The sequence below is a fragment of the Gopherus evgoodei genome, chromosome 4, assembly GCF_007399415.2.
Source record: "Gopherus evgoodei ecotype Sinaloan lineage chromosome 4, rGopEvg1_v1.p, whole genome shotgun sequence".
Taxonomy (NCBI): Eukaryota; Metazoa; Chordata; order Testudines; family Testudinidae; genus Gopherus; species Gopherus evgoodei.
In genome coordinates this window covers 109424991-109452252 of record NC_044325.1, presented here as the reverse complement: position 1 = coordinate 109452252, position 27262 = coordinate 109424991, and the positions used below count along the sequence as shown (strand labels likewise).

Sequence of the window (27262 nt, the reverse complement as noted above, 5' to 3'; positions counted from 1 at the left end):
GTAGTAATGATTCCGGGGCAGGTACAAGAATCCCTGTGTTGGTGGCTGAACCAACCAGTAGTCTGTGCAGGGGTCCCCTTTGTCAAGCCCCAACCTTCTCTGATGCTAGTATCAGACGTGTCAGATCTGGGCTGAGGCACACACTTAGGGGATCTGAGGACACAAGGCATGTGGTCAACAGACGAGATAGCTCTCCATAGCAACCTGAATTTGCTCTGGGCAGTTCGTCTGGCCTGCCAAACTTTTCATGCCACTTTGCAAGGTCATAGCATGATAGTCCTGACAGACAACACAACTGTCATGTTCTACATAAAAAGGGAGGAGCCCACTCCTCACCGCTCTGCCATGAGGCTCTTCTCCTCTGGGACTTCTGTATAGCCCAATCCATTCAGCTGGAAGCATCCTACCTTCCCTGGGTGCGGAATGAACTGGCGGATCACCTCAGCAGGTCCTTCCACATTCACAAGTAGTTGATCAGATCGAACATCATACAGTCAGTTTTCCAAAGGTGGGGTTATCCCCAAGCAGACCTCTTTGCCACCAAGAGTGACACACAGTGCCCTCAGTTCTGCTCATTCCAAAACCACAGTCTGGGTTCGATTGATAAAGCATTCCTAATATCGTGGGGCGAGGGGCTGAAGTATGCCTTCCTTCCAATCCTGCTGGTCCACCGGGTTCTGCTCAAAATTCAAAGGGACAGGGCGACGGTAATCATGATTGCCCCATCCTGGCCATGGCAGCATTGATACATGACCCTCCTAGAGCTGTCCGTAGAAGCCCCAATAGCTTGCCCCTCTACTAAGATCTAATCACACAGGACCACGGGCGCCTTCTCTATCCGAACCTGCAGTCTCTACACCTCATGGCTTGGAAACCCCGTGGCTAAATCCATTGAGAGCCAGTGCTCTCAGTCGGTGAGACAGATTCTCCTTTGTAGTAGAAAACCTTCCAGAAGGGCTACCTACCTGGCAAAGTGGAAAAGGCTTTCCTGCTGGTGTGTACCCAACCCAAGCATCTTGAACCACTCCAGGTTCTTATTCCAATTATTTTGGACTACCTCCTACACCTTAAGCAGCAGGCCCTGTCTCTTTCATCCATCAGAGTGCACTCGGCAGCCATTTCAGCTTTCCATCCTGGAGAATCTGTGTGCTTGGTGTTCTCAAATCCCATGATGGGGTGCTTTCTTAAAGGGCTGGAAAGAGTGTTCCTGTATTCTCACTCACCAGTCCCAACCTGGAACCTGAACCTGGTCCTCTCCAAACTCATAAGCCCACTGTTTGAGCCTCTAGTCACTTGTTCCCTCCTCTACCTTTCTTGGAAGGTGGTATTCCTGGTGGCCATTGCATTAGCAAGGAGGGTGTCTGAACTGAGAGCTCTCACCTCTGAACCTCCTTACATGGTGTTTCATAAGGACAAGATGCAACTTAGACTGCACATTAAATTCCTCCCCAAGGTGGTCTCCTAATTCCACATGGGTCAGGACATTTGCTTTCCGGTGTTCTTTCCAAAGCCTCACATGAGCCCTTGACACTGTAGCCTACATATGCTGGATGTTCAAAGAGCCCTAGCCTTCTACATAGAGCACAGCAGACCTTTTCGCAAATCAACGTAATTGTTTATAGCCATAGCCGATAGAATGAAGGGCCTTCCAGTTTCTGCGCAACGCATATCGTCTTGGACCACAGACTGCATTTGCACATGCTATGAGCTGGCCAAGGTCCCAGCCTCAGCAATCACGGCCCATTCAACCAGAGCGCAAGCATCTTCGACTGCCTTTCTGGTGCAGGTCCCCATCCAGGACATCTGCAAGGCAGCTACCTGGGTCTTCAGTGTACACTTTTACAGCTCACTATGCTGTCAACCAATAGGCCAGAGATGATGTGGTGGTCAGCAGAACTGCCCTTCCATCAATCATTCCATGACTCCTACTGTCCTCCAATAGTAAGCTTGAAAGTCACCTAATTGGAAAGGACGTGAACAATCACTCGAAGAAGAAAAGACAGTTACTTACCTCTCGTAGCTATTGTTCTTCAAGATGTGTTGTTCGCGTCCATTACTATACCCACCTCCCTTCCCTTCTGTCAGAGTCTTCAGCAAGAAGGAACTAAAGGGGGGTTGGGCTGGCAGGGTACTACATACACTGCCATAAGGGCATCACTCTAGGGGGCTCCTCTGCTGTCCTGACAGGAGCTGCTAAGGGAAAAAGTTTCCGATGTCCGTGTACGTGACATGCGCACACCTAATTGTAACGGATGTGAACAACACATCTCAAAGAACAACAGTTATGAGAGGTAAGTAACCGTCTTATATAACTGTTCTGGCATTTATGGTACATGCAGGATGATTACTTAAAACTTCTACATACAACTTCCAGTAAATAATGGATAGTTCATCATGTTAGGCACTAGTTAAGTAATTAATTATTAGATCTATAGTGAGAATACAGACATTGACCAATTCAAACCAGGAAGCTTCGAGAAAAAATAAGGGAACAATAGAAGCAGTGTTGGCGTTCAACAAGCAAAGAATTGCCCAATTAGTCAGGTTTCTGTAAATTATTTCCTATTTGTTCTTTGAGATAAGGCTTCCTATAAATATAGAACCATCTTTCCTTGTGAGATTCCATCAGAAAGAACTCCATTTTTCAGGGGCTTTGCAATACAGCACTGGTAAGTTTGATTCTAAATGGAAACTTCATATTTGTACCATTTTACCTAGTTTGGTACTCAATTTTTTTCTTAGAACTAGTGATTTTTATGATGTAAAACCTTAAGCAGAAACTAAAACTTCTATATGTATAACTTATTTCCCAGCCTAGTGCTGTGATGGCAGAGAAGATTTCATTTTTCTGAGCAGAAATCACCACTTTGGTAACTCTTCAGAATTGTGTGTGACTCTGAAGATCCATGTACCTGTTCCAAAGCAGTTATAAAAGAATTTACATTATGGCTGGAGTCTTTAAAATATTGCCCAGTTTTCTGACATATACTTTCCTTCTGTTACAGCCTAAATAAGTGAACTATGAAGTTCTACAACTGCATATTGTTATTGTCCCTGGTATTCTGTGTCAGTGCGCAGAACTGGTTCACTAATGCTGGAGCATTCCTAACGGATGCTTATCGAGGTATGCTTTTTACTCACTGCATGTTTGACATCCAAACTGTTCTCAAAAGGCAGAATGGTGTAGCTATTAATAAAATTTATAAATTAATAAAAACTCAGCAAAGCTAAACCAAAGACAGGAGCTCTAGAACAATTTTTGATACATTCTGGTAAATAAGAAATTTACTCAGTTCTTCACAAAAAGATACATTACATTTTTTTCTGATCCCTAAAAAGATGCAGTTTTAGGTCCCTCATTGGGAGTCCAAGCACAAGGCTGCTGAATCAAAGCAAATCAGATGGCAGGTATGGGCCATAGATTGTACTAAGTCCTATGGATCATAATTAAACATATTTTCACCAGACAAGGTTCATTTAACATTTAGCAAGATGTTTAACTGCAACCTGTGCACCCAACTGACCATGATATGACTTTAACTGTTGCAATTGCCTGATGTGAATCTCAGTGGGTCTAGTAAAATCTGGAGGCATAAAAATGCATTGATAAGTAATGGTTACTTTTTATTTGTTAGTTCTTGGTTTTGTGAGAGGTGTATGCCATTCCCAGTAAAGGAAATACAGCATACTGTAAATTGTTTGTTGAATAATTTTAGAAGCTTTCCTTCCCCCTCCTGGAAATGTTTCTGGGGTCAGATAACTTGGGTCCTGATTCAGCACTACAGGAATGAGCATCTTCTGCAAGGTGCTGAACTTCTCTAATTCCCAGTCTGGTGAGTTGAGGGCATTCAACACCTTGCAGAACTGCATTCTTAGGTCTTGACTGAGGAAAAACACTTAAGCACATGCTTAAATCCATCTTTGTTTAAGAAATCTTAAGCATGTGCTTAAGTACCCTTCCTGAAGAGAGAGGTTTTATTCAATCAGGGATGTATGTGAGATATAATAGGCTTTTCCTGGATAGAGATGTGGATCAAATTATGTGGAGCACAAGGTCTACTGTGTTCAGATTTATTTAGTCTCAAGAATCAACTCAGCATAGTCTTTGATTCCAGTTATTGTCTCCTATTTGCCATTGTACTCTTTAGACCCAAATATCCTCATGTTTCTACATTTAGACTGATACTTCATGATCTCTTCCTTTTGCTGTAAGAAGTGTTGTGATTTTTTTAAACTGTAGTGGTAGACAGAGGTTCACATCTGTGAAATCAGAATTCTTGTTCTCACATTGTACACTCAGCCTAAAGATTCTCACCAATTTGTCCCCAGTTACCTCTGTCTACATCACTTTAGAAATTGATAGGTACATTGCTGCAAACCCCTAGAATAGACACTCCAAGAATGCCTTAAATGGATTTAGCTTAAATGGACCTAAGTGTGGCAGTGATTTAACTAAATTGGTTTCTAAACAGATTGTTACATTGATGCAGAAACTGGCTGTAAACAAAGCCCTAAAGGAGACTGATGTTTCTAAGTTGGAATCACATCTCTACTCCATTGTCCTGGTGACCCTTAGAAAAGTACTGAGAGAAATTTGAAGGTTTGTTTACCCCTAAAGAATTCCCCAAAGATATTGCAACAGAATTTTATGGAGATTCCATGGTTTTGTGCGATCCTTCTTAAGGAACTCCCTTTCATCTTCTTCTCCAAAGATGTCACCTGGTGGAAGCGTGAGTTAATAAAATAGCATAAATGGCTGCAAATCCCTGTATCTCTAATGGGAGTCCGGGGTACCATGGGAAGTTGGGCAATTTTCTTTTGCGCAAATACTAAATGCACCGGAAATGAATTTCAGGGGGCACTGCAACTTTTTGCAAACTTGGGTCAAATTTGGCAAATGTTTATGGCTGAAAAAAACCCTTCAAGACTAATAATTTTCACAGTGAACTATTCTGGTGGTGAAGTGATTAGAATGGTGCTTGACTACTTCAGAAGAATGTGGGTGGAATAACCTCAAATTTTTGTTTTAAATTTGCAGTTTCTCTATAATCCTTTCTCTCCTCTCCAGGTGCTGGGGATATGTTGCGTGCATACAGCGACATGCGGGAGGCAAATTATAAAAATGCAGATAAATATTTCCATGCTCGTGGGAATTATGATGCTGCCCAAAGAGGACCTGGTGGTAAATGGGCAGCGAAAGTTATTAGGTAATGGATTCTACTTGGATTATGAATTAAAAGTTGGTAAAGAGCTATGCAATCAAATTACTATGAAGTACATTGTAATTCATAACTAGTTATTTTCCTGTGTGAAGCAAGAACATTTTTATTTGACTTCTGAACTGGCTAAGAGTGAAGATCGTGCCCATTTTTGAGTTGTAAAGGAGGTTTCTGAGCTGACCTATTTAGATATATTCTCAGATCAGATCCAATTACTATGTACAAGGAGGCCGATATTTTCACGCCAGGGCTTTTAAAATTTAAATAATTGCAGAACCTCACTTTAATTTAGAACCAGTTCAAATTGCCCTTGGTATTTTATCCAAAGAAACTATGATCATAGGTTCACTTGCAATCTTCTAATGAGGATTGTTTTAAAATGTTGATGTTGAACATGATGGCTATGGTACAGAAGAGCTTATGAGGAGTCAGTATATTTTAGTGGAGGCAAATAATGGGAAAGAGTTTCAATTCGCAACTACTGCAGTGATACACTTCTGGGATGACTCCTCTTATTCAGAAAAAGGCTAAGATTTGTATCTGTGTTTGTGTATGACAAGGTAAGTGGGCTAACATCTTTTATTGGAATAACTTCTGTTGGTGAGGTTTTTGTGCATGTCCTCAGTTTTTGGAAAATTAGTGATTAAAGTGTAGGGCAAAAGTGTAAAGTAAATAATTTAGTTATTGAGATTTAATTATAAGCTGTCTAAAATAACCTTTGTTTCCTCATTCCAGTAATGCCAGGGAAAATTATTTTAAAATATTGCTGTTGAACATGATGGCTATGATACAAAGGAGCTTATGAGGAGTAGGTAGAACTTAGTGGAGGCAAGTAATGGGAAAGCTTTTTAATTCACAACTACTGCACTGATGCACTTCTGGGATGACTTCTGCTATTCACAGACAGGTTAAGATTTGTGTCTGTGTTTGTGTGTGTCATGGTATAAGCCCCCACTCTGAACCTTAACGTCCAAAAGATGGGGTACTAGCATGAATTCCCCTAAACTTAATTACCAGCTTAGAACTTGTAGTGCTGCCACCAACCAGGACTTGCAGTGCCTGGTACACTCTGGTCCCCCCAAAAACCTTCCCAGGGGACCCCAAGACCCAGACCCCCTGGATCTTAACACAAGGAAAGTAAACCCTTTCCCCCACCGTTGCCTCTCCCAGGCTTCCCCTCACTGGGTTACCCTGGAAGATCACTGTGATTCAAACGTCTTGAATCTTAAAACAGAGAGGAATCACCTTCCTCCTCCCTTTCTTTCCCCCTCCCAGATTCTCCCTGAGAGAGAGACAGTAATCTTAACATAGAGAGAAATCAGGCTTTTCCTCCCCCCTTCTCTCCTTCCTCCCACCAATTCCCTGGTGAGTGCAGACTCCCTCCCCTGGGGTCTTACACAAGATAACCAAAAAATCAATCAGGTTTTAAAAAAGAAAAGCTTTTAATAAAAGAAAGAAAAAAGTACAAGTTGTCTCTGTAAAATCAAGATGGCAAATGTTACAGGGTCTTTCAGCTTATAGACACTAGAGAAAATCCTCCCCCCAGCACAAATACAAGTTTCAGCAACAGAGATACATTCCTTCCAGCAAATACATATGAAAATAAAGAAAACAAATAAAAAGACTAAACCGCCTTCCTAACTAGTACTTACTAACTTGAACAGAAGAGGCTGTTTCAGAAATTTGGAGATATCTGCTTACATGTCTGGTCCCTCTCAGAACCCAGAGAGAACAAAAACCCCGGGAAACAGCCCAAACAAAGGCTTCCCTCCACTGAGATTTGAAAATATCTTGTCTCCTGACTGGTCCTCTTGTCAGGTGTTTCAGATTCACTGTTTGTTAACCCTTTACAGGTAAAAGAGACATTAACCCTTAACTATCTGTTTATGACAGTGTGTGACAAGGTAGCTGAGCTAATATCTTTTATTGGAACAACTTGTGTTGGTGAGGTATTTGTGCGGGTCCTCAATTTTATGGAAAAGTAGAGATTAAGCTGTGGGGGATAAGTGGAAAGTAAATGATTGTTATTGAGATTTGATAATAAACTGTCTAAGATAATCTTTGTTTCCTCTTTCCAGTGATGCTAGGGAAGGTTGGCAGGATGGCATTAGTGGCAGAGGAGCAGAAGACACACATCAAGACCAGGAAGCAAATGAATGGGGCAGAAGTGGAAAAGACCCAAACCACTACAGACCAAAGGGCCTTCCCTCGAAATACTAATGCAGTCTGTAATACTTTACAGTGGTTCAATTTTTCTACTAGCTGTGCAAAACCACAATGAATAAAATCTTAGCATTCTGAAGCTCTCAATGAATGAACAAACACCCTCAGCTACAAGCACCCTAAGCAACATTAGAAATAATAAAAAACAATATCGGATACAAATCTTCATGATTCGGGGACAAAGGTAACACTTCACTGCCCCAGGTTTGGAAGAAACTTCCAGATTATTTAATGATGGTCCTTTACTCAATTTCTTGCATATTCCTGTGAAGCTGCGGGCACTGGACACTCTCAGAGACATGCTATTGAATTATTTGGATTCATTAATGTAATTCTTCTTTTTATTATTATCATCCCCATTTTACAGTCAGGGATCCAAGGCACAGAGATGTTAATTGACTTTCTTCACATCACAGTGAGGTCTACAGCAGAGATAGGAATGGAGTCTAGTCCTCTAATTATAAGACCATCCTACCTGGCTAATTAGTTTGGGGAGTAAAAACCACCATACAAAGGTTTAAGTATCATGGCAAAAACAGAAATTTTGGGGGCAGGTCAGGAGGAAAGCTAACATTTGAAATGAAAGGATGAAAACACATTTTCCATGGTACTGGGAGTCTAGGTCCACTTTAATAAGCAGTAATAGTGCTTATGCTTAAAAAATATATATTTATTGTTGTCAGGTGGGTAGAACCCCTGTTCCGTCTGAAGTCAGGCTAAAAAGGCTGGATCAGAGTCATCACTGGATGAAATTTCCCATTGTTGCCGAAGAGCAGGAGTGAGTGGAAACAGAACCAGACAGGGGTGACAAAACTAAGTTCAGGACTAGTTAATGTACATTGATAAAATCTTGGAAACACTGTAGGGTTTAAAAGGCTCAATGCTCACAACTTGAAGTCAAAAAGAAAGTAAAGGAAAGGAGAAGCACAAAACCAAATCAAAATGAAACCAGTATTTTCTGGTTGTATGCATCCCAATCTTTGGATAGTTACCAGGCAGCTGACAATAGCCTTATTAGAGTTTTCTGCTAGTGCATTTAACCCTAGCATCTTCACTTAAAAACAAAGGAATCTTAAAAATGTCAAAATCATGTCGGCCTAACAGTCCTGAAGAAGAACTCTGTGCAACTCGAAAGCTTGTGTCTTCAACAACATTTGGTCCAATAATAGACATTACCTCACCCACCTTGTGTCTCTAATAGCCAGGGAGCACTAAGTGCTACAACAACAATGTAATTAGCCACTAGTCCCACTCTTGAAGCAAAGCTCAAACAAATTTGCAGCGGTGCAGTGGGGGGTTCTTAGCATGACTCTGTTCAAATAATTTTTAAGGCCTTTCCTCAATTTTTAGGGTAAAAGTGCACAGTCAAAAGGCGTCAAATCTTAGACAATTTGTTGGCAGTAGAGGGCGCTGTGGGGCTGGTGAGGTGCTGTCTGTGGGGGGCAGGGCTGCAGGGGGCGCTGTGGGCCGGCTGAGGTGCTGGATGTGGGGGGCAGGGCTGCAGGGGGCGCTGTGGGGCGGCTGAGGCGCTGTATGTGGGGGGCAGGGCTGCAGGGGGCGCTGTGGCGCGGCTGAGGCGCTGTATGTGGGGGGCAGGGCTGCAGGCGCGGCTGAGGCGCTGTATGTGGGGGCAGGGCTGCAGGGGGCGCTGTGGCGCGGCTGAGGCGCTGTCCGTCTGTCTCTCTCTGGTTGGCTGCCGGCCGGTTGTTGGTGCCGGCCCCAGGAGCCGCGCGGCGGAGAGGGCTGAGCCCCGCTGCCAGGTGAGCCCGCGGAGCCGATGCAGGAGCCGCTCCCGTCCCGGCAGCAGCGTGAGGGCCGAGCCCCCGGGGAGGGGAGGAGAGGAGGGAGCGGCCTGTGATTCGCTCCGGGAGCCCCCCCCCCCGCACCGCGCCTGTTCCTCGCCGGGCGGTGGGCGGACTCCGCCTGCCCCGGCCCGCAGTGACGGGCGGGGAGTCAGTGCCCCGCGCGGCGTGTGCGCTGTGCGGTCTGGGTGCATGGGCCGGGGGCAGGGGATCTGGCGTCCAACGGGCTGTGTGGGGGGCGGAGCCGGTGGAGGGGGGTGTCCCGGCGGGGTAGGGACCTGGGTGCAGGGAGAGGAGGTGGGGCGGAGGGAGGAATCAGTGCTGTGTGGCGTGAGGAGTTCGTGCCCTGGGGGGGAAGGGGACACAGGTCGTGGTTGCGGAAGACCAGAAGGCCGGATAATCTTTTTGTGCCCCCGGCGCCAACATATTTGCGGGCCCCCATGGGGCAAGGTGCAGGGGGCAGTATGGTCAGTCTGGAGAGTGAAGGGCGGGCGGGGGGCAATGAGGCAATGGGGGGAGCAGCCCAGCAGGAGGCTCTGGTTACAAACCTGTAGCTACCAGGCGCACACTAGCCTGTGCTGCCAGTTTGCCCCTTCCCCTTGAGGGCGGGTCCGCACCACAGTGCCCTACCCTTATGCCCCCCCCCCCGCCCATAGACCTCCCCACTGCCCACCACCTTCTTCACAGTCCCGCTATCACAGATGCACAGCACCCCATCTTCCTGAGGGCATTCTGCACCAAAAAATTAAAAATTCTGCACACAATGTTTTAAAATTCTGCATATTTTATTTGTTAATAAATAAATGTAGGGGCTCCAACATGGCAGTGGGGAGCACAGAACACTGGTTGCATAGAGGTGGGAGAATACCCTGCAGCCTCCTGCACTCCACTGAGACAGGGATTTGGCAGTGAGGTTGCACCCAACCTTGACACAGTGCAAGGGCCAGGGCTGCCCCAGAACACTCTGGGGCCTTGCCTCGCTGTGCCATGTGCACCAGGTGTGGGTAAGCAGGATCCAAGTACAGAGGGGCTTAGTGTGGGGATAAGAGAGTTCTCTGTGGGGCAGTCTGGGTGCAGGCCGCTCAGTGGGAGAGCTGGATGTACAGAAGCTCATATGGGGGTTTGCAGGGGCAATGGGACTCTGCAGGGATCCAGGTGAAGGTGTTTGGGGCTCGGGAGGGGTTCATTTGAGTGAGGGTCTAGGTGATTGGGGCTCAGTGGGGAGGGTGTGTGTGTGGGGGCTCATCAGATGGTGCAGAGGAAGGGGAGGTCGGGCTTGTGAGGCTGAGGGTTTGATGGGGCTGTTTAACAGGGGAGCCCCAGTTTCTGCCAAGGGGATGCCGCATGCTGGGCTCCAGCTTCCCCCATCCCCTTCTTTTGCTCATCCCATGCCCCTTTCCCTACTGCCCCATCTCCTCCCCACTCCACCCCCTTCGTCCTCACTGCCTCTTTCCGCTAGTTCCTGCTTCCCCTGCCCCTTCTCTTCTCCATCCCATGCCCCTTCCTCACTGCTCCATCTCCTCCCCATCCCACCCCCTTCCTTCCCCACTGCTTCTTTCCCCCTAGCCCCAGCCAGCCCTGCCATTGCCCACCATAGGCACTCACTGTTGTACAGAAAACAGGGTAGCTCCCAGCACACGGAAGAGGAGCTCAACCAGCACTAGGACCCAGAAAGTGGCATCTTCTGAGCAGCACCCTCTTTTTTCAGCTGAGCAGCTCTGTGCTTGCAGAAAGTGGGGGAGGCAGTGGTATGTGACTCCGTGAGCCCCCACATCTTGCCTCTGTTTGGGGGTACTGCCCCCCAAACTAAGCCCATTCTCAGCAGTCATCCCCATCCCTTTGCTTCTCGGTCACTTTTGAAAGGGAAGCAAAGAAATCTGCAGGGGATCTGTTTTCATTCCCCCAGGAGTACCCCACACAGAATCCCCATTGCCCTGTCCCCCCCGCTCCCAGCAGACCCTCCAGAGACCCACTCCCCCATGCCCTTCCTGCCCCCCAGCCACACTCACCGACCTGCTGGCAGTGACTATGTCCATGCATGGGCTGAGCCTGCAGCAGTGCTGGGGCCGGTCAGGGATCCCTTTGGCCCCTCGGAAGCAGCACAACTGGCCAGGACAGAACATGAGTCCAGCCTTCCCTGGCCAGGCTCCCTCAGGACCCACATGCCTGGAGGGGCTCAGTAGGACCGTCCCTAGACATCCTTAGACCTCGACGGGGGGGAGCTGCACCAAAGTCTGTGGGGGGCAGGAGCAAGCTTAGGGAGCAGGAAGGAAACTGCCCCCCAGCACGAGCAGGCTGTGGCCAGGTCACTCCATTTCCTGCTGCCCTGTGAGTGCAGGGCGCACCCGACCCCTGCTGCAGCCCCTCGGGGAAGGGGTGGAGTGGAGGCGGGATTGGGGCGGAGCAGGGATGGGAAGGGGGGGTGGGGGCAGCTTTTATGGCCAGCTCAGCTGTCCAGGGGAGGCTGAAGCAGCAATTCCGGACACTAGGGCCCCTTCTGAGTGTGGGCCCGGCGCCATGGAGCCACTGCCGCCATGGTAAACCCAGTACTGGGACCTCTCCATGGTTTGATGGGGACAGGCATGCTGCCAGCTCTTGCCTGGAGTCACTCCCCACTCATGTTTGTTTGTAGAGAAGCAGGATTGCTGGAAAGCTTCTAGTCCAGAGATCGTGCTGGATTTCTGAAAAATGGACCGGAATCCTTCACCCCCTTCTAGTGATGCTGAGGATGAGCAGGCTGCCGGGGATTCCATTGGGAACACAGTCTACAGCAGGCATTGGCTGTTCAGTATCCTTACAAAACTGATTGAGGTGCGTGACAAGTACCAGTCATCAGTCTCAGAAGACTGGGGGACGCTTAGGTACTGAGCTTTTTCTATGTTAACTGTTGGCCTGTAGGTTAAATAATGCGTGTTGTAACATGGAGAGAAAGTGACCTCAGTGAATAACCAGGAATAAGATTGTTCATTATTATAAGGAAGGGTGAAGAGCTATTTAATCTAAAGGACAACTTTGGTGCAAGAATAAACGGATGTAAACTGCTCAGGAACAAATTCAGGCGGGAAATTAGAAGAAAGTTTCTAGTCATTAGAGGATTGGAAACAGCATCCCAATAGGAGTTGTGTGGCAACCAACTCAGTTAGTTTTATAAGAGCACTGGAGAAATTTATGAGTATAATTTATGAGTACGTATGACAAGGTTGATTGTGATGTAGGGAGTCAAGGCTTAAGAGCTCTGGGGTTCACTTCTGGTTTATGTTTCATGTTCCTAAAAGCTCATGTTTCTTGGTTTTAGTCAGCCACTGGTGGGGGTCCTGAAGGCATTTCCTGGCCCCCAATGTATTCTGTGTGTGTGTTCTTTTTTTTTATTTCCTTCCTTTAAAGCATCAGGGATGGCCAGGGCTGGAGATAGGACATTGGATAGGGAGGGCCAGTACTCTAAGTTGGCTGGTTGGTTCTTGCTCACATTCTCAGGGTCTAATCAATTGCTATATGTGGGGTGAGAAAGGAATTTTCCCCCAGTTTAGCTTGGCAGAGGCCTTGGGGGATTTTTTCTTCCTCAGCAGCATGTGGATACGGGTTTATCTAGGTATAATCTCACTTAATCAATTATTTCCCTGCCATTGCGGGGGCCTAGGGCACTGGTGCACCTCAGTCTGTGGCACATAATAGTCTAGTCTGTTGTGGGCTGTAAAATTTTTGTCTAATTTTGATGGTTCGATTTAGTGTCCAGATGCTGGGTGGTGATGGTGGCCTATAATATATAGAAGGTCAGACTGGATGATCTGGCTGTCCCTTCTGGCTTAAACTGTGTGACTGTGACTTGTTTTCACTACAGCTTTAGTTATTTAAAGTTCACTAGACATCTCTGATATTGTTGTATGATTTGATAACTTTAATGTAGCTAGCCCAGAGCACACAATTAATTTGTTACGAGAAATATATCTTACTCACCTGTGTGTAATATCTCTGCAAAGGAAGTAATACTTGAACATTTCAAGAGAGGACCTCCCACTCTCTAACAAATGTTGTTTAAACTTCCCAGCAGTCTGTCAGATAGGTAAGTATTGTTATTCCTGCTTTTTTAGATGGGTACATTGAGGCAAGATGAGGTGAAAGGCCTGCATATTGTTAAAGGAAAATATTTTCTGCCTAAGAAGATTCATTTAGAAAATGCTTAAAAATGAGCAGTACAGTTTTGGAAGGTCTGAAAAAAGTAGATTGTTAGTGACGTCTGTCTTTGGATAACTAAAGCAATAGATAGTCTTGAACAATTCATTGTAGTTCTTCACTGTCACTCCCTTACTATTGCTCCATTTTCTTTTTACTTCACTTGATAGGTCATTAGCCCTGAAAAGAGTGATTCCAACTCGAACCACGAGGAAGTACAGACAGAGCTAGATGAAGAAATGGAGAATGACATCTGTAAAATGTGGGACATGTCAATGGATGAGGTATGTTGGTGAGCAGTCTGTAATGAAGTATTGAATACAACTCTAAAATTGAGAAATTTCTCTGCAGTGGTTCAACCTTTCACTGAATATCCTCAGTCAAAATGCTCCTCAAAGAAGAGGATTGATAGCTCTGGTTAGTGCAAGACCTAGAAACAAGCACTCTTTGCCAGCTTCCCAACTTGAATGGTGTTGCTCCTTCTCTATTTTAGCTGATGCTACCTGCTGAGGGTCCCCTAAGCAGAGTATGAAAGATGCCTGTCCCTGTCATGAAGCTTGTTCAAGTACGAGGCTGAGAATAGCAAGCATTTTTTATGCACTCTAAAGCAAACACTAGCTCGAGTTGGCAACCTTTCAGAAGTGGTATGCCGAGTCTTCATTTATTCACTCTAATTTAAGGTTTCGCGTGCCAGTAATACATTTTAATGTTTTTAGAAGATCTCTTTCTTTAAGTCAGTAATATATAACTAAACTATTGTTGTATGTAAAGTAAATAAGGTTTTTAAAATGTTTAAGAAGCTTCATTTACAATTAAATTAAAATGCAGATCTCCCTGGACCAGTGGCCAGGACCTGTGCAGTGTGAGTGCCACTGAAAATCAGCTCACGTGCCGTCTTCAGCATACGTGCCGTAGGTTGCCTACCCCTGCACTAACTCATGAAGAAAGATCTTCAATTAGACACAGGCAGTTGGATCCTGGGAACAGAAAGGGAAGTCACATTGGTGACACATTGGATGGAGTCACATTGGTGCTAAAGTCCAATATCTTTTCATATGTTGAGGACAAGATTTAGAATAAAATCTGCTGCTGTCACAATAGTACAAGCAGGGCTTTGGAGCGGAGTTCGGAGCTGGAGCGCGAAGCAGCTCCGGAGCAGTGAAGCTGCAGGTTTTTGCCTGGAGCTGAAGCGGAGCTAGAGCACAGCTCAAAAGCCCTGAGTACTAGTATATGCGCCGACTGTATCACTGCGCAAGAAAGAAACCAATGAATTTTGTAATGATCTACAGAAAACAATACAAGTTTGAAGACAAAGTATATTATAGTGTTGGGAAACTTTCATGTGAAAGTAGGATTGGACTGGATTTCTGGGATGGAGCAAAAGGGCAGACTGAAACTCAATGAAGAAAGCAAAACAGGAGAGAAGCTACTAAATTTCTGCCTATGTAACAACCCAGTGATAATGAACACACTGTTCTAACAAAGAAAGCTGATGAGGGAGTGGAATTGGCTATCACTTGATGGGCTAAGTAAGAATACGATAGACATTGTACTTGTGAATTGCAGGTGAAAATCACGTGTGTTGTCATGCAGATGATTTGTGACAGATACTGGATCAATTCATAAGTTAATGTCGGCATTGATGGAGTTGAAGCCTGGAGCAGCTGAAACCGTGCCAAGAGCTAAAATCTATGACCAGTTGATCAGGAAATGTGTCAGGAAAGAATACAAAGAAGCTGTGCAGAAAAACATCATGTTTCTGGTGAAAGAAGAAATGAACATTGAAAAAACATAGAACAATGTTGTTTTTTTTAAAAAAGAGGAATACACAAAAAGAAGTGGAGGAGGAGTGCCTGTGGCACCTTAGAGACTAACAAATTTATTTGAGCATAAGCTTTCGTGGGCTACAACCCACTTCATCAGATGCATAGACTGGAACATATAGTAAGAAGATATATATACATACAGAGATCATGAAAAAGTGGAAGTAGCCATACCAACTATAAGAGGCTATTTAATTAAGATGAGCTATTATCAGCACGAGAAATGGGCCATCTTGATTATCACTATATAATAGTTCATCTTAATGAATTAGCCTCTTACAGTTGGAATGGCTACTTCCACTTTTTCATGTTCTCTGTATGTATATATCTCTTCTTACTATATGTTCAATTCAGTGCATCTGGTGAAGTGGGCTGTAGCCCATGAAAGCTTATGCTCAAATAAATTTGTTAGTCTCTAAGGTGCCACAAGTACTCCTATTCAGTTTGCAGATATAGACTAACACAGCCGCTACTCTGAAACCAACAAAAATAAATATGACACAAGTTGTATTGAAAGATAAGAAAACTGAATGGGACATATAAGTTGAAGCTGTCAACAGTGAAAGACAAGTGGGGGCAAATAGTTGAGGATGAAGAAGCAAAGGAGGGAAAGAATATTTTGAAGAGTTGTACAGAATCCGGAACACAGTAGATGAATGGTCCCTGAAAAGTTTTCCTGTACAAATGAGAGAGAAGAGAAGCCGGAGTTCTTAGAAGTAAAGATTTCACTAGAAAGTCTGAAAAAGGAAAAAAAGCTTGGAATTAACAACATACCTCCAGAGCAGTTTGGTGCAAGTGAGGAACACACATTAAAGGCAATGCACAAACTATTTAACAAGATTTAGAAGTAAGAGCAAGTGCAGAGCGAATGGGGGAAAGCAATAATAGTACTGATCTATAAAACAGGAGATAAGAATGAGTATAAGAACTATGAAGGAATCAGCTTACTGAGTATGCGGGGAAAAGCACACATCAGAGCCTTGCAGAGGAGAATGAAGAGGTACCCATAAAACAGTGCTTGCAGAGGGACAGACCGGATTTAGACCAGGATGGAGTATAAAAAGTCAGCTCTTTGTTTTGAGACAGATATCAGAGAAACAGATAGAACACAACCAAATTTGTTATAACAACTTTAGAGATTTTAAACCTTTTGGTAGCGTTTGGCAGAAAAGATTATGACAAGTCTTGAACATATGGCATCCCCCAAAAATTGATCAAGCTGGTAGAAAACATCTACAGCAAGTCAATGAGTATGGCGAAAGTAGACAAGAAGCTGATGGGAAGGTTCAGGATAGCCATGGAAGTGAGACAAGGATTCACTCTTTAGCCAGATTTGATCATCTTGGTACTGTAAGCAGTATTGATTAGCACTGAGAGATAATATGACTCTTCTTATTTCATGTGGGAAGATAGCGAATAACCTTAGATTCACAGAGAATATTGATTTCATAGAACTGTCCAAGGGAGATTTACAGAGAATAACTGCCAGGTAGACTGGGAAAACAGAAAATTTGCTTTGAAGATCAGCAGGAGGAAGGCAAAAACTGTGACAACTGGAAGACAAGAGGGAAGAGTTCAAGATCAAACATATCTACAGTTGTGTGTCTCTTATTTTCTTTCGTCATTGACTGTAATTGACAAGCCTGCAGGGGTTGGTAGATATCTCACCTGTCCTAGTGAATCTGACAACTGCTTGATCCAGCCTGATTTCATGAGAGAAACGTTTGATTTGCATGTAGAAATTATATTTTAAAAAGGAAAAAAAATGCCTAATTAACACTTTTTCTCCCCAGGATGTCGCATTATTTCTCCAAGAATTTAATGCCCCTGATATATTTATGGGAGTGTTTGCCAAGTCTAAGTGTCCTCGACTTATTGTAAGTATAGATTAATGGAAACTGCTATCCTGTTTAATAGCAATAACCGATAGTCCTGGGTGAACATGTGCAAAATATCCTCCCCTTTCTCCTTCCTTCATGTTTTGTTTGTATATGATTTGAATGGTGAGGAGGGGGGTGGCTTGTAAAATACACTACATTCAGTGCTTTCAATCTTTCTTCTGCTCATTGGTCTATGATCAGTGCTTAAAAATTGTTACAGGTCTTGAATGTAGGTATTCTTGTCTCCCAAAGTGATTTTGATCTTAGTGGATTATCAGATATCAGTGCTTAAAATGCTATCATTCTTATAATCACTTGTTGTCCTGCCGCATTCCCCCTCTGTCCTTCGCCGCTGCCGTTACCTCTTCCTCCCCCGCTTTCAGTTCATGTGATTTTAGCAATCTGTATCTCACAGTCCACTAAAGATAGGAATTAAGATTTGGAATTCCAGAAGTGCTCACTGTTGTCTTAACTCCATTCCCACTGAAGTCAGTGGAAGAAGAGTTAGGCTAATACTGATGGCTTTTGAAAATCTCACTCTTAATGCTTTGTCATTTGAAAGCTGGGTTCCAAATTCTTTGATCATATACTGCCGTGGTGTTGGCTTCTCTCCTGAGCAATTTGAGACAGTGACTGCCAAAATTGTGGTGTAATTTAAAGGTGGTGAAAAAAGACGGGAGTAAAAATGACTTTTTTTTTTAACCTTTTGACCTGCCAGCGCTAGATCCAAACTTTGTTACTGAAGATTTAAGATTTCCAGGTTTCCAGTGACATTTGTTATTAGCACTGGTTATTCACAAGATACTTCAGAGCCCTTGATCTCTGTGCAGAGCTGTACATTCTTTTGTTCATAGTCCAAGAGTGAATATAGTCTGTTGGTGATATCTGCTGCATTTTGTTTTTAAAAATACTGCTATCAGAAATTGAGAGAGTCTGTTGGGTTTTTTTTGAGAAGATCCTTTCTCTTATCAGGAGGTGACTGTGTCATTGGGTTGCATTTGCATGCCAAGTTGTTTGTTCTTATGCTGTTCTTATGTTTATGAATCCAACTAAGCTCCAAACTGATTTGCACAAAATATCTATTTGTCTGGCCTAACTAACGAAACCAGAGACATTTGTTTCAAGGTATATGATTTTTTTAAACCCTTAACTAAGATAAGCCGGAGGAATACTTGCCATCATTTGCCCATAGTATAATTGGCCATCAGTGCATCCGAGGCATTCCTACATGACATCTCTAATGGAAACATTCAGTCTGTGTGGAAAGTGAATGCTTATACTAACTTATGTAGGAGAGAAGTGAGAACCAGCTCCACCACAGTTAGATCTGTACCCTAAGGTCATGGAAAGGAAATTGTCACCTATATTGCATTGTCTAATCTAACTATATTGTGATTTCACAGGAAATCTGTGTGGGAATATTGGGTAATATGGCCTGTTTCCAAGACATATGCATGTCTATTAGCAGAGATGACAATCTTGGGTAAGTTTTTGTGCATGTGCTTTTGCTTTCCATCGTGTGTGTATATGTTTTCAAAATATGGATTAAACATTAAGACTCTTTTTAGTCTTAGATTTTGGACCAAATAGATTAGGTTAAAATTAATTTGATTATAAATATGTTTGTCTCTGTAGTAGTTTCTTTTATTTTTTAACAAAGAAAGGATCATTTATTGGGCTTGTCTGTCTTGAGAAGTACAATGCACATAAATTAATCCACTGTTCTGTGTCTCACGCGGATTATGTTAAGAGGAGGAACACAGTTTCTTGTCCCCTGCCCCAACTTATTTCAGGCGTTTCAACTGACTATTTACTGATTGAAAGATAATGCTCCTTTGAGAAATTTTCAGTGTTTAAAAAAAGCTATGATGAAGAGAGGAACTGTCAGTTAACCATAAATCCCCTCTTATCACTTATCATAAGCCCTTGAGCATATATTGATGCCCAGGAATGCATTTTGTCTGAATTTTTAGAATTAGAAATATCATTAATCTCTACACAAATAGAGGAGGATTTTACTTTTATGTTGGGGCAAACTGCTGGTATGAAAAATTGATGTGAAATTAATCCTGTTCTAAAATTAATTTTTTTCTTTAAGAACAATTCAGTTAAACTTCACATTGTAACTTTTATTTACAGACAAATGTTATTGCAGCATTTGTGTGATTCGGACTCTCCTACTCTGCTGGAAACAAGCAGGTAGGGCATCTTGTTAGCAACTGAAATATTGATGTTTGATAGAGTTTTAATGTGTTCTAATGACTGTAAATAAAATCCTTGAGAGTGGGCTGATTGTTTTGTTTTCTCTCCCTTTCCCTTCTTAAATTCCACAGTGCACTTGGATTTCATCCCCTGTGGGCCTGATTTTTTTCTCCATTGTACCAGTAGGATTAGTGTAAATCCACAGTAACACTACTGTAACTAGGATCTGACCCACTGTATTTTAATTACATGCAAAGCTAAAATTGCAATTATTGTCTAGGTTGTTGTTAACTTGCCTCTCCCAAGCTGAGGTGGCCAACATCTGGGTTGAAAGAATCCGAGAAAACCCATCCGTGTATGACTGTGTTTGTTTTATCATGTCAAGCTCTACAAATGGTAGGTTGCCAAGTAATTTGGGTATTGGTGGTATTAGATAAAACACAATGCTGAAGTACATCTGAATTGTAGAGACAAATGGCTTTGTTTTGAAAGTGCAGAATACATTAAAAATAGTAAACTTAATGAATACAGAATAAACTGCATCTACTCTTGTAGATTTTATAGATCTGTCCAAGCCCTACAGAAAAAGGGAAGATTGAAATCAGCCCTAGATTTAGGTCTGTGCCAGATCAAATTTCTTTCCTTAAGGCAAATCACATGGTCCTTACTGAAATACATGTACATGGCATTTTTATTGTTTTAAAACAAGCCCATGTTTTCAGTTATTCCAGTATAACATGGTATCTCTTTTTAAGGTTTACTATCTAAATACACTGTTTTCATGTTAGGACTAAACTGAAAAACACTTAGAAAAATAAGCCAAGTACTGGCAGCTATTCCGCTTATTCTTGTAACATTACAACACTTACACTGTTTTAAGCATGTAGCTTGACTGACATTTATAAAAATGTGTTTTTCATCTTCAGCTAAATAAAAACATCAGGACGTTTGTGCAAAAAATCCTAAAATTTCAGCTTTTTGGCTTAAAAGAATGTTAGCCGTAGTATTCCCTATTTTAAGAAATAATAATACTTTGCTCTTCTATTTGAGGGTCTCATATGTTTGATTTGTGAAGTGCTACTCAACATGAGTATTTGTTCTGAGTTTTGGTTTTTGTGTGTTAACAGAGGTGAGAATTTTGTATGCTGGTTTTTCATTATTCATCAAAATTTATTATGTTTTTGTCTGTGCAGTTGAACTGCTGGTTAAAGTGGGCGAGGTGGTGGACAAGCTCTTTGACCTGGATGAAGAACTAATGTTAAATTGGATTAAAAATGGCTCTTGTCAATTGGTGGGACAGTCTACAGATGATTCTCCAGAAGAACGTCCAGATTTTAAGATTGTACCTTGTGTACTTGAAGCAGCAAAACAAGTCCGGTAAATATGCTCTTTCTCCTTTACTTTTGGGACCAGGGTGACTGCTGATTATCTTCTTGAGTCTCAATCTTGAAACTCTTGACTTCAGTGGGACTACTATTAGTGACAAGATTTAGTCCCTGTGGTTCGTCATATAAAAGTGTCATGATTTATTATTCTAAAGTTTCTTGTTGTTTATGGGCCAGTTGGATAATCCTTGTATCCTAGTGTTCAAGAAGAGTCATTTTTCTGTTTATAATGAATTCATCTGTTTTGTTTTTGTTTTATATAGCTCAGATAATCCAGAGGGGCTTGATGTTTATATGCACATCTTGCAGCTCCTAACCACAGTGGATGAGGGCATTCAGGCTATTGGTAAGACACGTGACTTTTTGTATATTATGGAACAATGCTGCAGTGACGTTCGATTGTGATAGATACTTAAGTTAAAAAAAAAAAAATTCTCTCCTTGAATCAATGTTTTTTTCTTTCTCAAGTGCAGTCTCCTGATGGAGGAAGAGAGACTTGGACTTTACTTTATGGTTTGGTTTGCCATGAACTTTGCCAGCCAGATGATCCACCGATCATCATTCAAGAGCAGAAGAGTGTTTTGGCCTCTATTTTGTCTGTACTGTCTGCCATGTTTGCTTCACAGATACAACAGGAATATGTCAAGAGGAGAAAAAGCAAGTATAATTTTTACTTCTTGTACAATTGATTACTAGAGTCATGGCAGTAGTGAGGTGGTGTGTTGTTTTAATTTATTAATGGTTACTCAAGACTGGTTTAGGGCACAGAATTGTTACAGGTTTAGAACACCATAAAGGTAACAAATTGGCCCGTTGTAAAGATAGGGGTGGCTTGCAACTCTCCTTTCTATACCAGAGTTCAGATTTTAAACATTTCTAAAATTCTGGAGGTATTTAAAGCTGGATTTTCAGCTGAGTCTCCTTTTTACCAGTTATGGTGATAAGTAATAGAACTGCAAAAATAATGCTTGTTAATAACAGAGGCTGGGGTTGCAGTTATTTTAAGAGGTAGGGGGGAATTCCCCATTTAATTCATGTATTTTTATCATTTGCATCAATTGTGAATGTCACTGAGAAATGGATGAAAACATAGGCCAGCCTTTAAAATGGAAAGTAGTGACATGGAACGAGAGCTGATTTCTTTAGCAGCAGAAGATTGCACTGCTCACTTGGCTGGGAGTTGGGTTTATTCTTGTGCAAAGTTTAGTGTACTACCTTCTGTTTTCCTTTCTTCAGATGATATCTAAACTGAAGGGCTTAAAGCGATTTCCAGGTTTCCTTTGTTATTGGGTCTGGGCTTGGTACAGCCTAGGTATACAAGTAATAGGGAGAGGGCTCAAGGAGTTGGACCTGCACAAGGTAGCACATACCCTTCCAGTAAAAGAGGGGAGATTGGTTTGGCTTAGGCATCAGAAGCATGGGAGGTATTTTGCTTGCTGTGAGCTGTTGTTGGAGAAATTCCCCCATGCCATGGGGCTATGTCTTTAAAGACACATAGCCTGTAGAAAGGAGTGGTGTGCAGTTATGATAGGAAGTGAAATGCCAATTGTATATAACAATTCCCAGTTCTCTAGAGTTTTGTCTCCTGGATTGTGCCATCTCCTAACACTTCTAAAAACCTTATTGACAAACGGTGACATACAGATAAGATGTGGTCTTGAAGCAATCAGAGCGTATATTTCTATATCCTTATCAAATCTTTCTTCATGTTTCGAAATGGATCCTCTTGATAGTAGCTTGAAAAAAATGCCAAATCTGTCTTTTGGTTTGTAAAACTCTGGTTTCCTGGTTTTGTATATTAGATATGCCTCTGATTGGGAGCTTGATTCGAATCTTACAAAACACGGAGGACTGTGGGAAGAGATCTTTTGATAACGCAAAGAAATCTCAACCGGAGGAGACTGAGAAGTCGGGAACAGTTGAGGAAGACTTCCATCTGAAAATCTTGAAGGATATCTGTTGTGAATTGCTTTCCAATATGCTTCAAGAATTGACTAAGGTAAAGAGAAAAATTATAGGATTTTATGCAGAGGAGGGAAAGAGGAAAGTTTATTATTTAAGGGGTATTTTCTTCCTTTTCTTTGCTCAAAGTACAACTATGTGCCAGAATTGTGTTGTGTAAGGTTCTGATTAGAGAAGTGACTTGGAGGTACAACTGTAACCTATATGGCACAAGATAGAGATCAAGATATTTCTGAATTCTTCAGTCTGTTTTGTGAGATAAATTATCTTCTTGATGTACATTGCTAATTCCTTTTTGAATGTGAATTAATTAATTTAAGTCAGGGAAAGAATACATGTATGTCTTTAAGCAATTTGTCAGCTCTTGGCTAAAAAGTTCTGAAGATCTTTTTTGTGAAAGCATTTAAGCTGAGAGAATGTTTTTCCGCTTTCTATTCAATTTTATGTCAGCTATTGTTTCTAGACCAGGGATCGGCAACCTTTGGCACGCGACCTGTCTGGGAAATCAGCTGGGGGCTGGGGTGGTTTGTTTACCTGCAACGTCCGCAGGTTGGGCCGATCACAGCTCCCACTGGCCAGGGTTCGCCATTCCAGGCCTATGGGGGCTGCGGGAAGCGGCCCAGGCCGAGGGATGTTCTGGCTGCTGCTTCCTGCAGCCCTCATTGGCCTGGAATGACGAACTGCAGCCAGGGGGAGTTGCGATTGACCGAACTGCGGACACTGCAGGTAAACAAACTTTCCCGGCCTGCCAGCGGATTTCCCTGCTCTAGACTATAAGCTTTCTTACTTGTTCATGCACATCAACAAAAACAGATGAAAGTCAGTGCAAAAAACTATTAATACTTTTTCTGGGTAAATATCGGGTTTTATTTTGGTGGATGGAAAGATGGGGGAAAAAAATTATTCAGTAGACTAATGCTCTGAATTCCATTCATCAATGTGGTTTGCTGCAGAATTAAAACAATTCAAAACACAATGCCACCTGTGAGTTTAAGAAGACAATACATCTCCAATTCCTAAATAAAACTTTTCATTTGAATAAAAAGTTTACTGTTGTATATTTAGAACTATTAGACTATGAATATTTACATTTAATAATTGGATCACATCATGTGCAGTGCATACACTCAACTTCATCCTTTTTTCCTGCTTTTGTTTTTTTTAAACTTTTGAGTACTTCCTTGAGTTCTGAAACGTATTCTGATACAGAATTTCATTTTCTTCGCATTTGTATTTGTCAAATCTTTAAACTGTTATCTGATAACAGCTTGAAATGTGTACATGGTGGGCATGAGATTCATCAGTATGTTCAGTTGCGCACGCACTTCAGAGCTTGTGCCTATGCCTGTAGACTAATATGTAGCTTTACTTCAACAGACAGTTTTGCACATACACACAGACAAATGTATTATCATAATATAATACAATGCATGAAATATCTGTATTTTTCTAATAAAACAAGTTATTTTTTATATATTTGAATGATACAAAAGTAGGGTGAAAATCAGAAAAAACTGAATAATACTTTTTGTAAAACCTGGGAGTTTTTTGTAAATGAAAACAAAAGTAGGGTGAAAATCAGAAAAAAATGAATAATACTTTTTGTAAAAACTGGGAGTTTTTTGTAAATGAAAACGAAGGGACTTGTTTATATGGCACTGTGCATGTGACTGAGATTATGTATTCAGCAGCTGTTTATGAAATACTAGTTGTGTTTATTTTTTACTGTTGTTTTCTAGGAAAACATATTGGAGGGTTTGAACCAGGGGCATCTAAATGAACAGAAATGTTCCTGTGCTTTTCAAAATCTTTTACCACTGTATTTCACTTCTGTGAGTATGTGACCAAATCTTTAACATGGGTGAAAACATGCAGGGCAATTTATAGCCAGGTATAGAGAGGGCGGGATTACTCTGACATAAGATGCAGTATCTAATGCAACATCAGACATTCTTATTTTCTTTCCTTTTCTTTTGGCTCACATCAGCCAAAACTTTGAGCTAGATCATCAGCTCATAAATTGGCAGAGCTTCTTTGTTTTTATAGAATGATTTAAAAAAAAAATCTGATTTCCAAAGAACAAAAAATATATACGTATATTTTTTTAAGCAAGATCAAACCTTCACTGGTATTAGAACAAATTGTATTCTATAGGTTAGTCTGTGGATGTCACTGGCCTCAATGATATCTTGTGACAAGAGTTTAGCATGATTCAAAAAAGGTTTAACTATTTATATAGATAACTAGAAGATCCAGTTCTACACTAGTAAACACTTAAAAACAAAAAAAAAGTCTTGGAAGTGATGTAAGCAGTCATTCTTCAGGCTTCAAACCAGCTTCTAATTTTGGACATTTGGGCGGCAGATTATTCTGTAACTGCCTAGTGTGGAGTTTCTTGCACCTTCTTCTGAAATATTACTGTCTGCTGTCAGTGAGAGGATACTGGAATATACAGGGCAATTCCTGTGTTCCATCTCATTGTGATTGGCATATTTGTGTTTTATTTCTAGGTGGAAAGTTTCCTGGAAGCACTGCGTGAGGCTGATCAGACGCTTGCTGACAGTCTAGAAAAACGTTTCCCAAGCCTGAGGCTCCAGACATAAGAAAGTACATGGAATATTTTCTTCCTATGGAATGAGGATTTTTACTGTTTCTCTGCAGTATTTTAGAAATCAACATGTCAGTAAACTCAGAAGAATGAGTTAACCCCCATACCTACAGATGGTATTTAAGAAATTTCACAGATATTCCTGTTTAATCTTGGATTAACCTGATCTGGGATGGGGAAGGAAATAAACTCACTTGAAGTCAGTTCTTCATCCTGCAGTCTTGTCGGCTTTTGTGATCAGAGGCTTTTGATTTCTAGCTGCTTATTTGGTATACAAAGCAGAACTGCAAATATACTTTTGCATTTTAATAACCTGTGAGCTTGTGCTTTTCATCTGTTGAAACAATGAAATGTACTGAATCTTTTAAAATGCTAGTGACTCTTTTAAATTGTTCTTGGTAGGAAGGTTAGTTAATAAGAAATCTTAAATATCTTTTAGCTAAGCAATCATTAATTTCTTCAATCACCTCAGAAAAGCAGTTCTGTCACACTGATCAGTGACTTGCTTTGTTTTGGAAGATGTCAGTCGTGTGTGCAGATGTTATAGCAGAAATGTTCCAACATATTCCACTACGACGTCTGTACATCTAATTTCTAAGCCCCTTTCACTATGGGGTAATCTAGGGAATCTAGCTCCAACGCAGTTTAAAATGAATTACTTTCAGGCTACACTGCAACTTCTGCTTGTTGTAGTCAAGTCGCCTGACTCAGAGTTATAGAGTAGATCTGGATTTAATCGCTTGCATATAACAAAATGCTGCTTTTCAGAAATGCTCTCTATGCTTCAGTTCAGAAAAATAGTGTGTATCAAGCAGTTTGCATCCCTTATTGATGTATGTTGTTATGTTGAATAATTTTGAATTACATTAGAAATGGCTTTTTAGGCTGAGATTTTCAAAGACACTTAAGGGAGTTAGATATCCCAACTCTCATTGAATTTCAACTCTCTCAAACTCTTCTCAAAATCCCACTCTTCAGGTTTTTTGTAACTGTAGTACATTTTCACATGTTTTATCTGGTTGCAGTGCAGCTCATCTTGTCTGCTGTGTTTGGACATGAAAGATACTACATCAATATATCGGCTCATGTCGTGTCTATAAACTGGAACAGGCAACAAGTAGACAAAATTAATTTGATATATAAAGGAGGCTGGAACAAGTTAATGGAGAATAGCTTATTAGCATACATACATTCCGCAGTTATCCAGATTTCTGTTAGCTTCCACTTTGCTTGCCATGAGTTACATGTACAGCAGATAATTATTGAAGATACAGTATCTGTATGTGTGCTAAGTCTTTTCATCCAAACTTCTAGTTTTCAGGGGTGGTATTACTCAGCCTTTCCGTCAGGTAATTGACAGCATCTCTGTTGTTGGCAAGGGGACTGAAAAGTCTGAAAACAGTGACTGAAGTCACCATAAGAATTGCAGTCATTTCTGGCATTTTTATATGTTATTGGAAGCAGTTGGTAACTGGGTGGCTACAGGGTTTATTTTGAATATTTTATTAAAACTACAGGTTTATAATAAAGTTATTTTTAAAAAGCAATTTGGTTCTCTTTATTCTATGTCAAATATACCTTCTGAAGAACTGTCAAATATTTACTACTGTCCTGAGTGAAGGTAACTTCTAAGAATAGAACTGAAACCTATTTCCTGTTGTAAAATATCCTGTGAAACATGTCTTCTTTTATCAGAAATTTGTTTTTAACACTCTCTCTCAATATATTGTAAGCCTTTGCTTTGTCACATTTCCCCTGCACACTAGGCAAATATATGTAATATTTTAATCATTCAGAAATGGTGCAAATTATGTTTCTACATTAGTTGGTTTATGTGTGTGGCTGTTATGCAGGTGCAGTATCCATAATTACCACAAGGGATCTCTCTCAGCCTGAGCTTTATATCATGCTCCTGTTTTGATTATAATCGTTATTCTTAGTTTTGGCTCCCGTTTCCAGCCTTATTATCATGCTCATTGCCAAACCAG

At 41.8% G+C, this 27262-nt stretch overlaps 2 protein-coding genes across 6 annotated transcripts; both read left to right on the top strand.

Annotated features, from left to right (window-relative positions):
* Nucleotides 1-2614: 2614 nt before the first annotated feature.
* On the top strand, nucleotides 2615-7505 carry LOC115650487 (serum amyloid A-5 protein-like). Its single transcript, XM_030560529.1, has 4 exons — nucleotides 2615-2669; nucleotides 3006-3124; nucleotides 5069-5207; nucleotides 7298-7505. The coding sequence occupies exons 2-4, from the start codon at nucleotides 3022-3024 to the stop codon at nucleotides 7437-7439; spliced, it is 384 nt and encodes a 127-aa protein (XP_030416389.1). The 5' UTR covers nucleotides 2615-2669; nucleotides 3006-3021; the 3' UTR covers nucleotides 7440-7505.
* A 1634-nt stretch (nucleotides 7506-9139) lies between these two features.
* On the top strand, nucleotides 9140-26821 carry SAAL1 (serum amyloid A like 1). Of its 5 annotated transcripts, none has more exons than XM_030560524.1 (13): nucleotides 9140-9202; nucleotides 11877-12055; nucleotides 13585-13698; nucleotides 17031-17114; nucleotides 18521-18600; nucleotides 19257-19316; nucleotides 19600-19715; nucleotides 20513-20696; nucleotides 20968-21050; nucleotides 21173-21361; nucleotides 22507-22703; nucleotides 24406-24498; nucleotides 25177-26821. In XM_030560524.1, the coding sequence occupies exons 2-13, from the start codon at nucleotides 11933-11935 to the stop codon at nucleotides 25267-25269; spliced, it is 1416 nt and encodes a 471-aa protein (XP_030416384.1). In that variant the 5' UTR covers nucleotides 9140-9202; nucleotides 11877-11932; the 3' UTR covers nucleotides 25270-26821. The 5 variants fall into 5 exon arrangements, with proteins under 5 accessions (XP_030416384.1, XP_030416388.1, XP_030416386.1 ...); XM_030560526.1 differs by having other exon boundaries at nucleotides 9185-9250; XM_030560525.1 differs by lacking the exon at nucleotides 9140-9202 and adding an exon at nucleotides 10860-10992.
* Nucleotides 26822-27262: the final 441 nt, after the last annotated feature.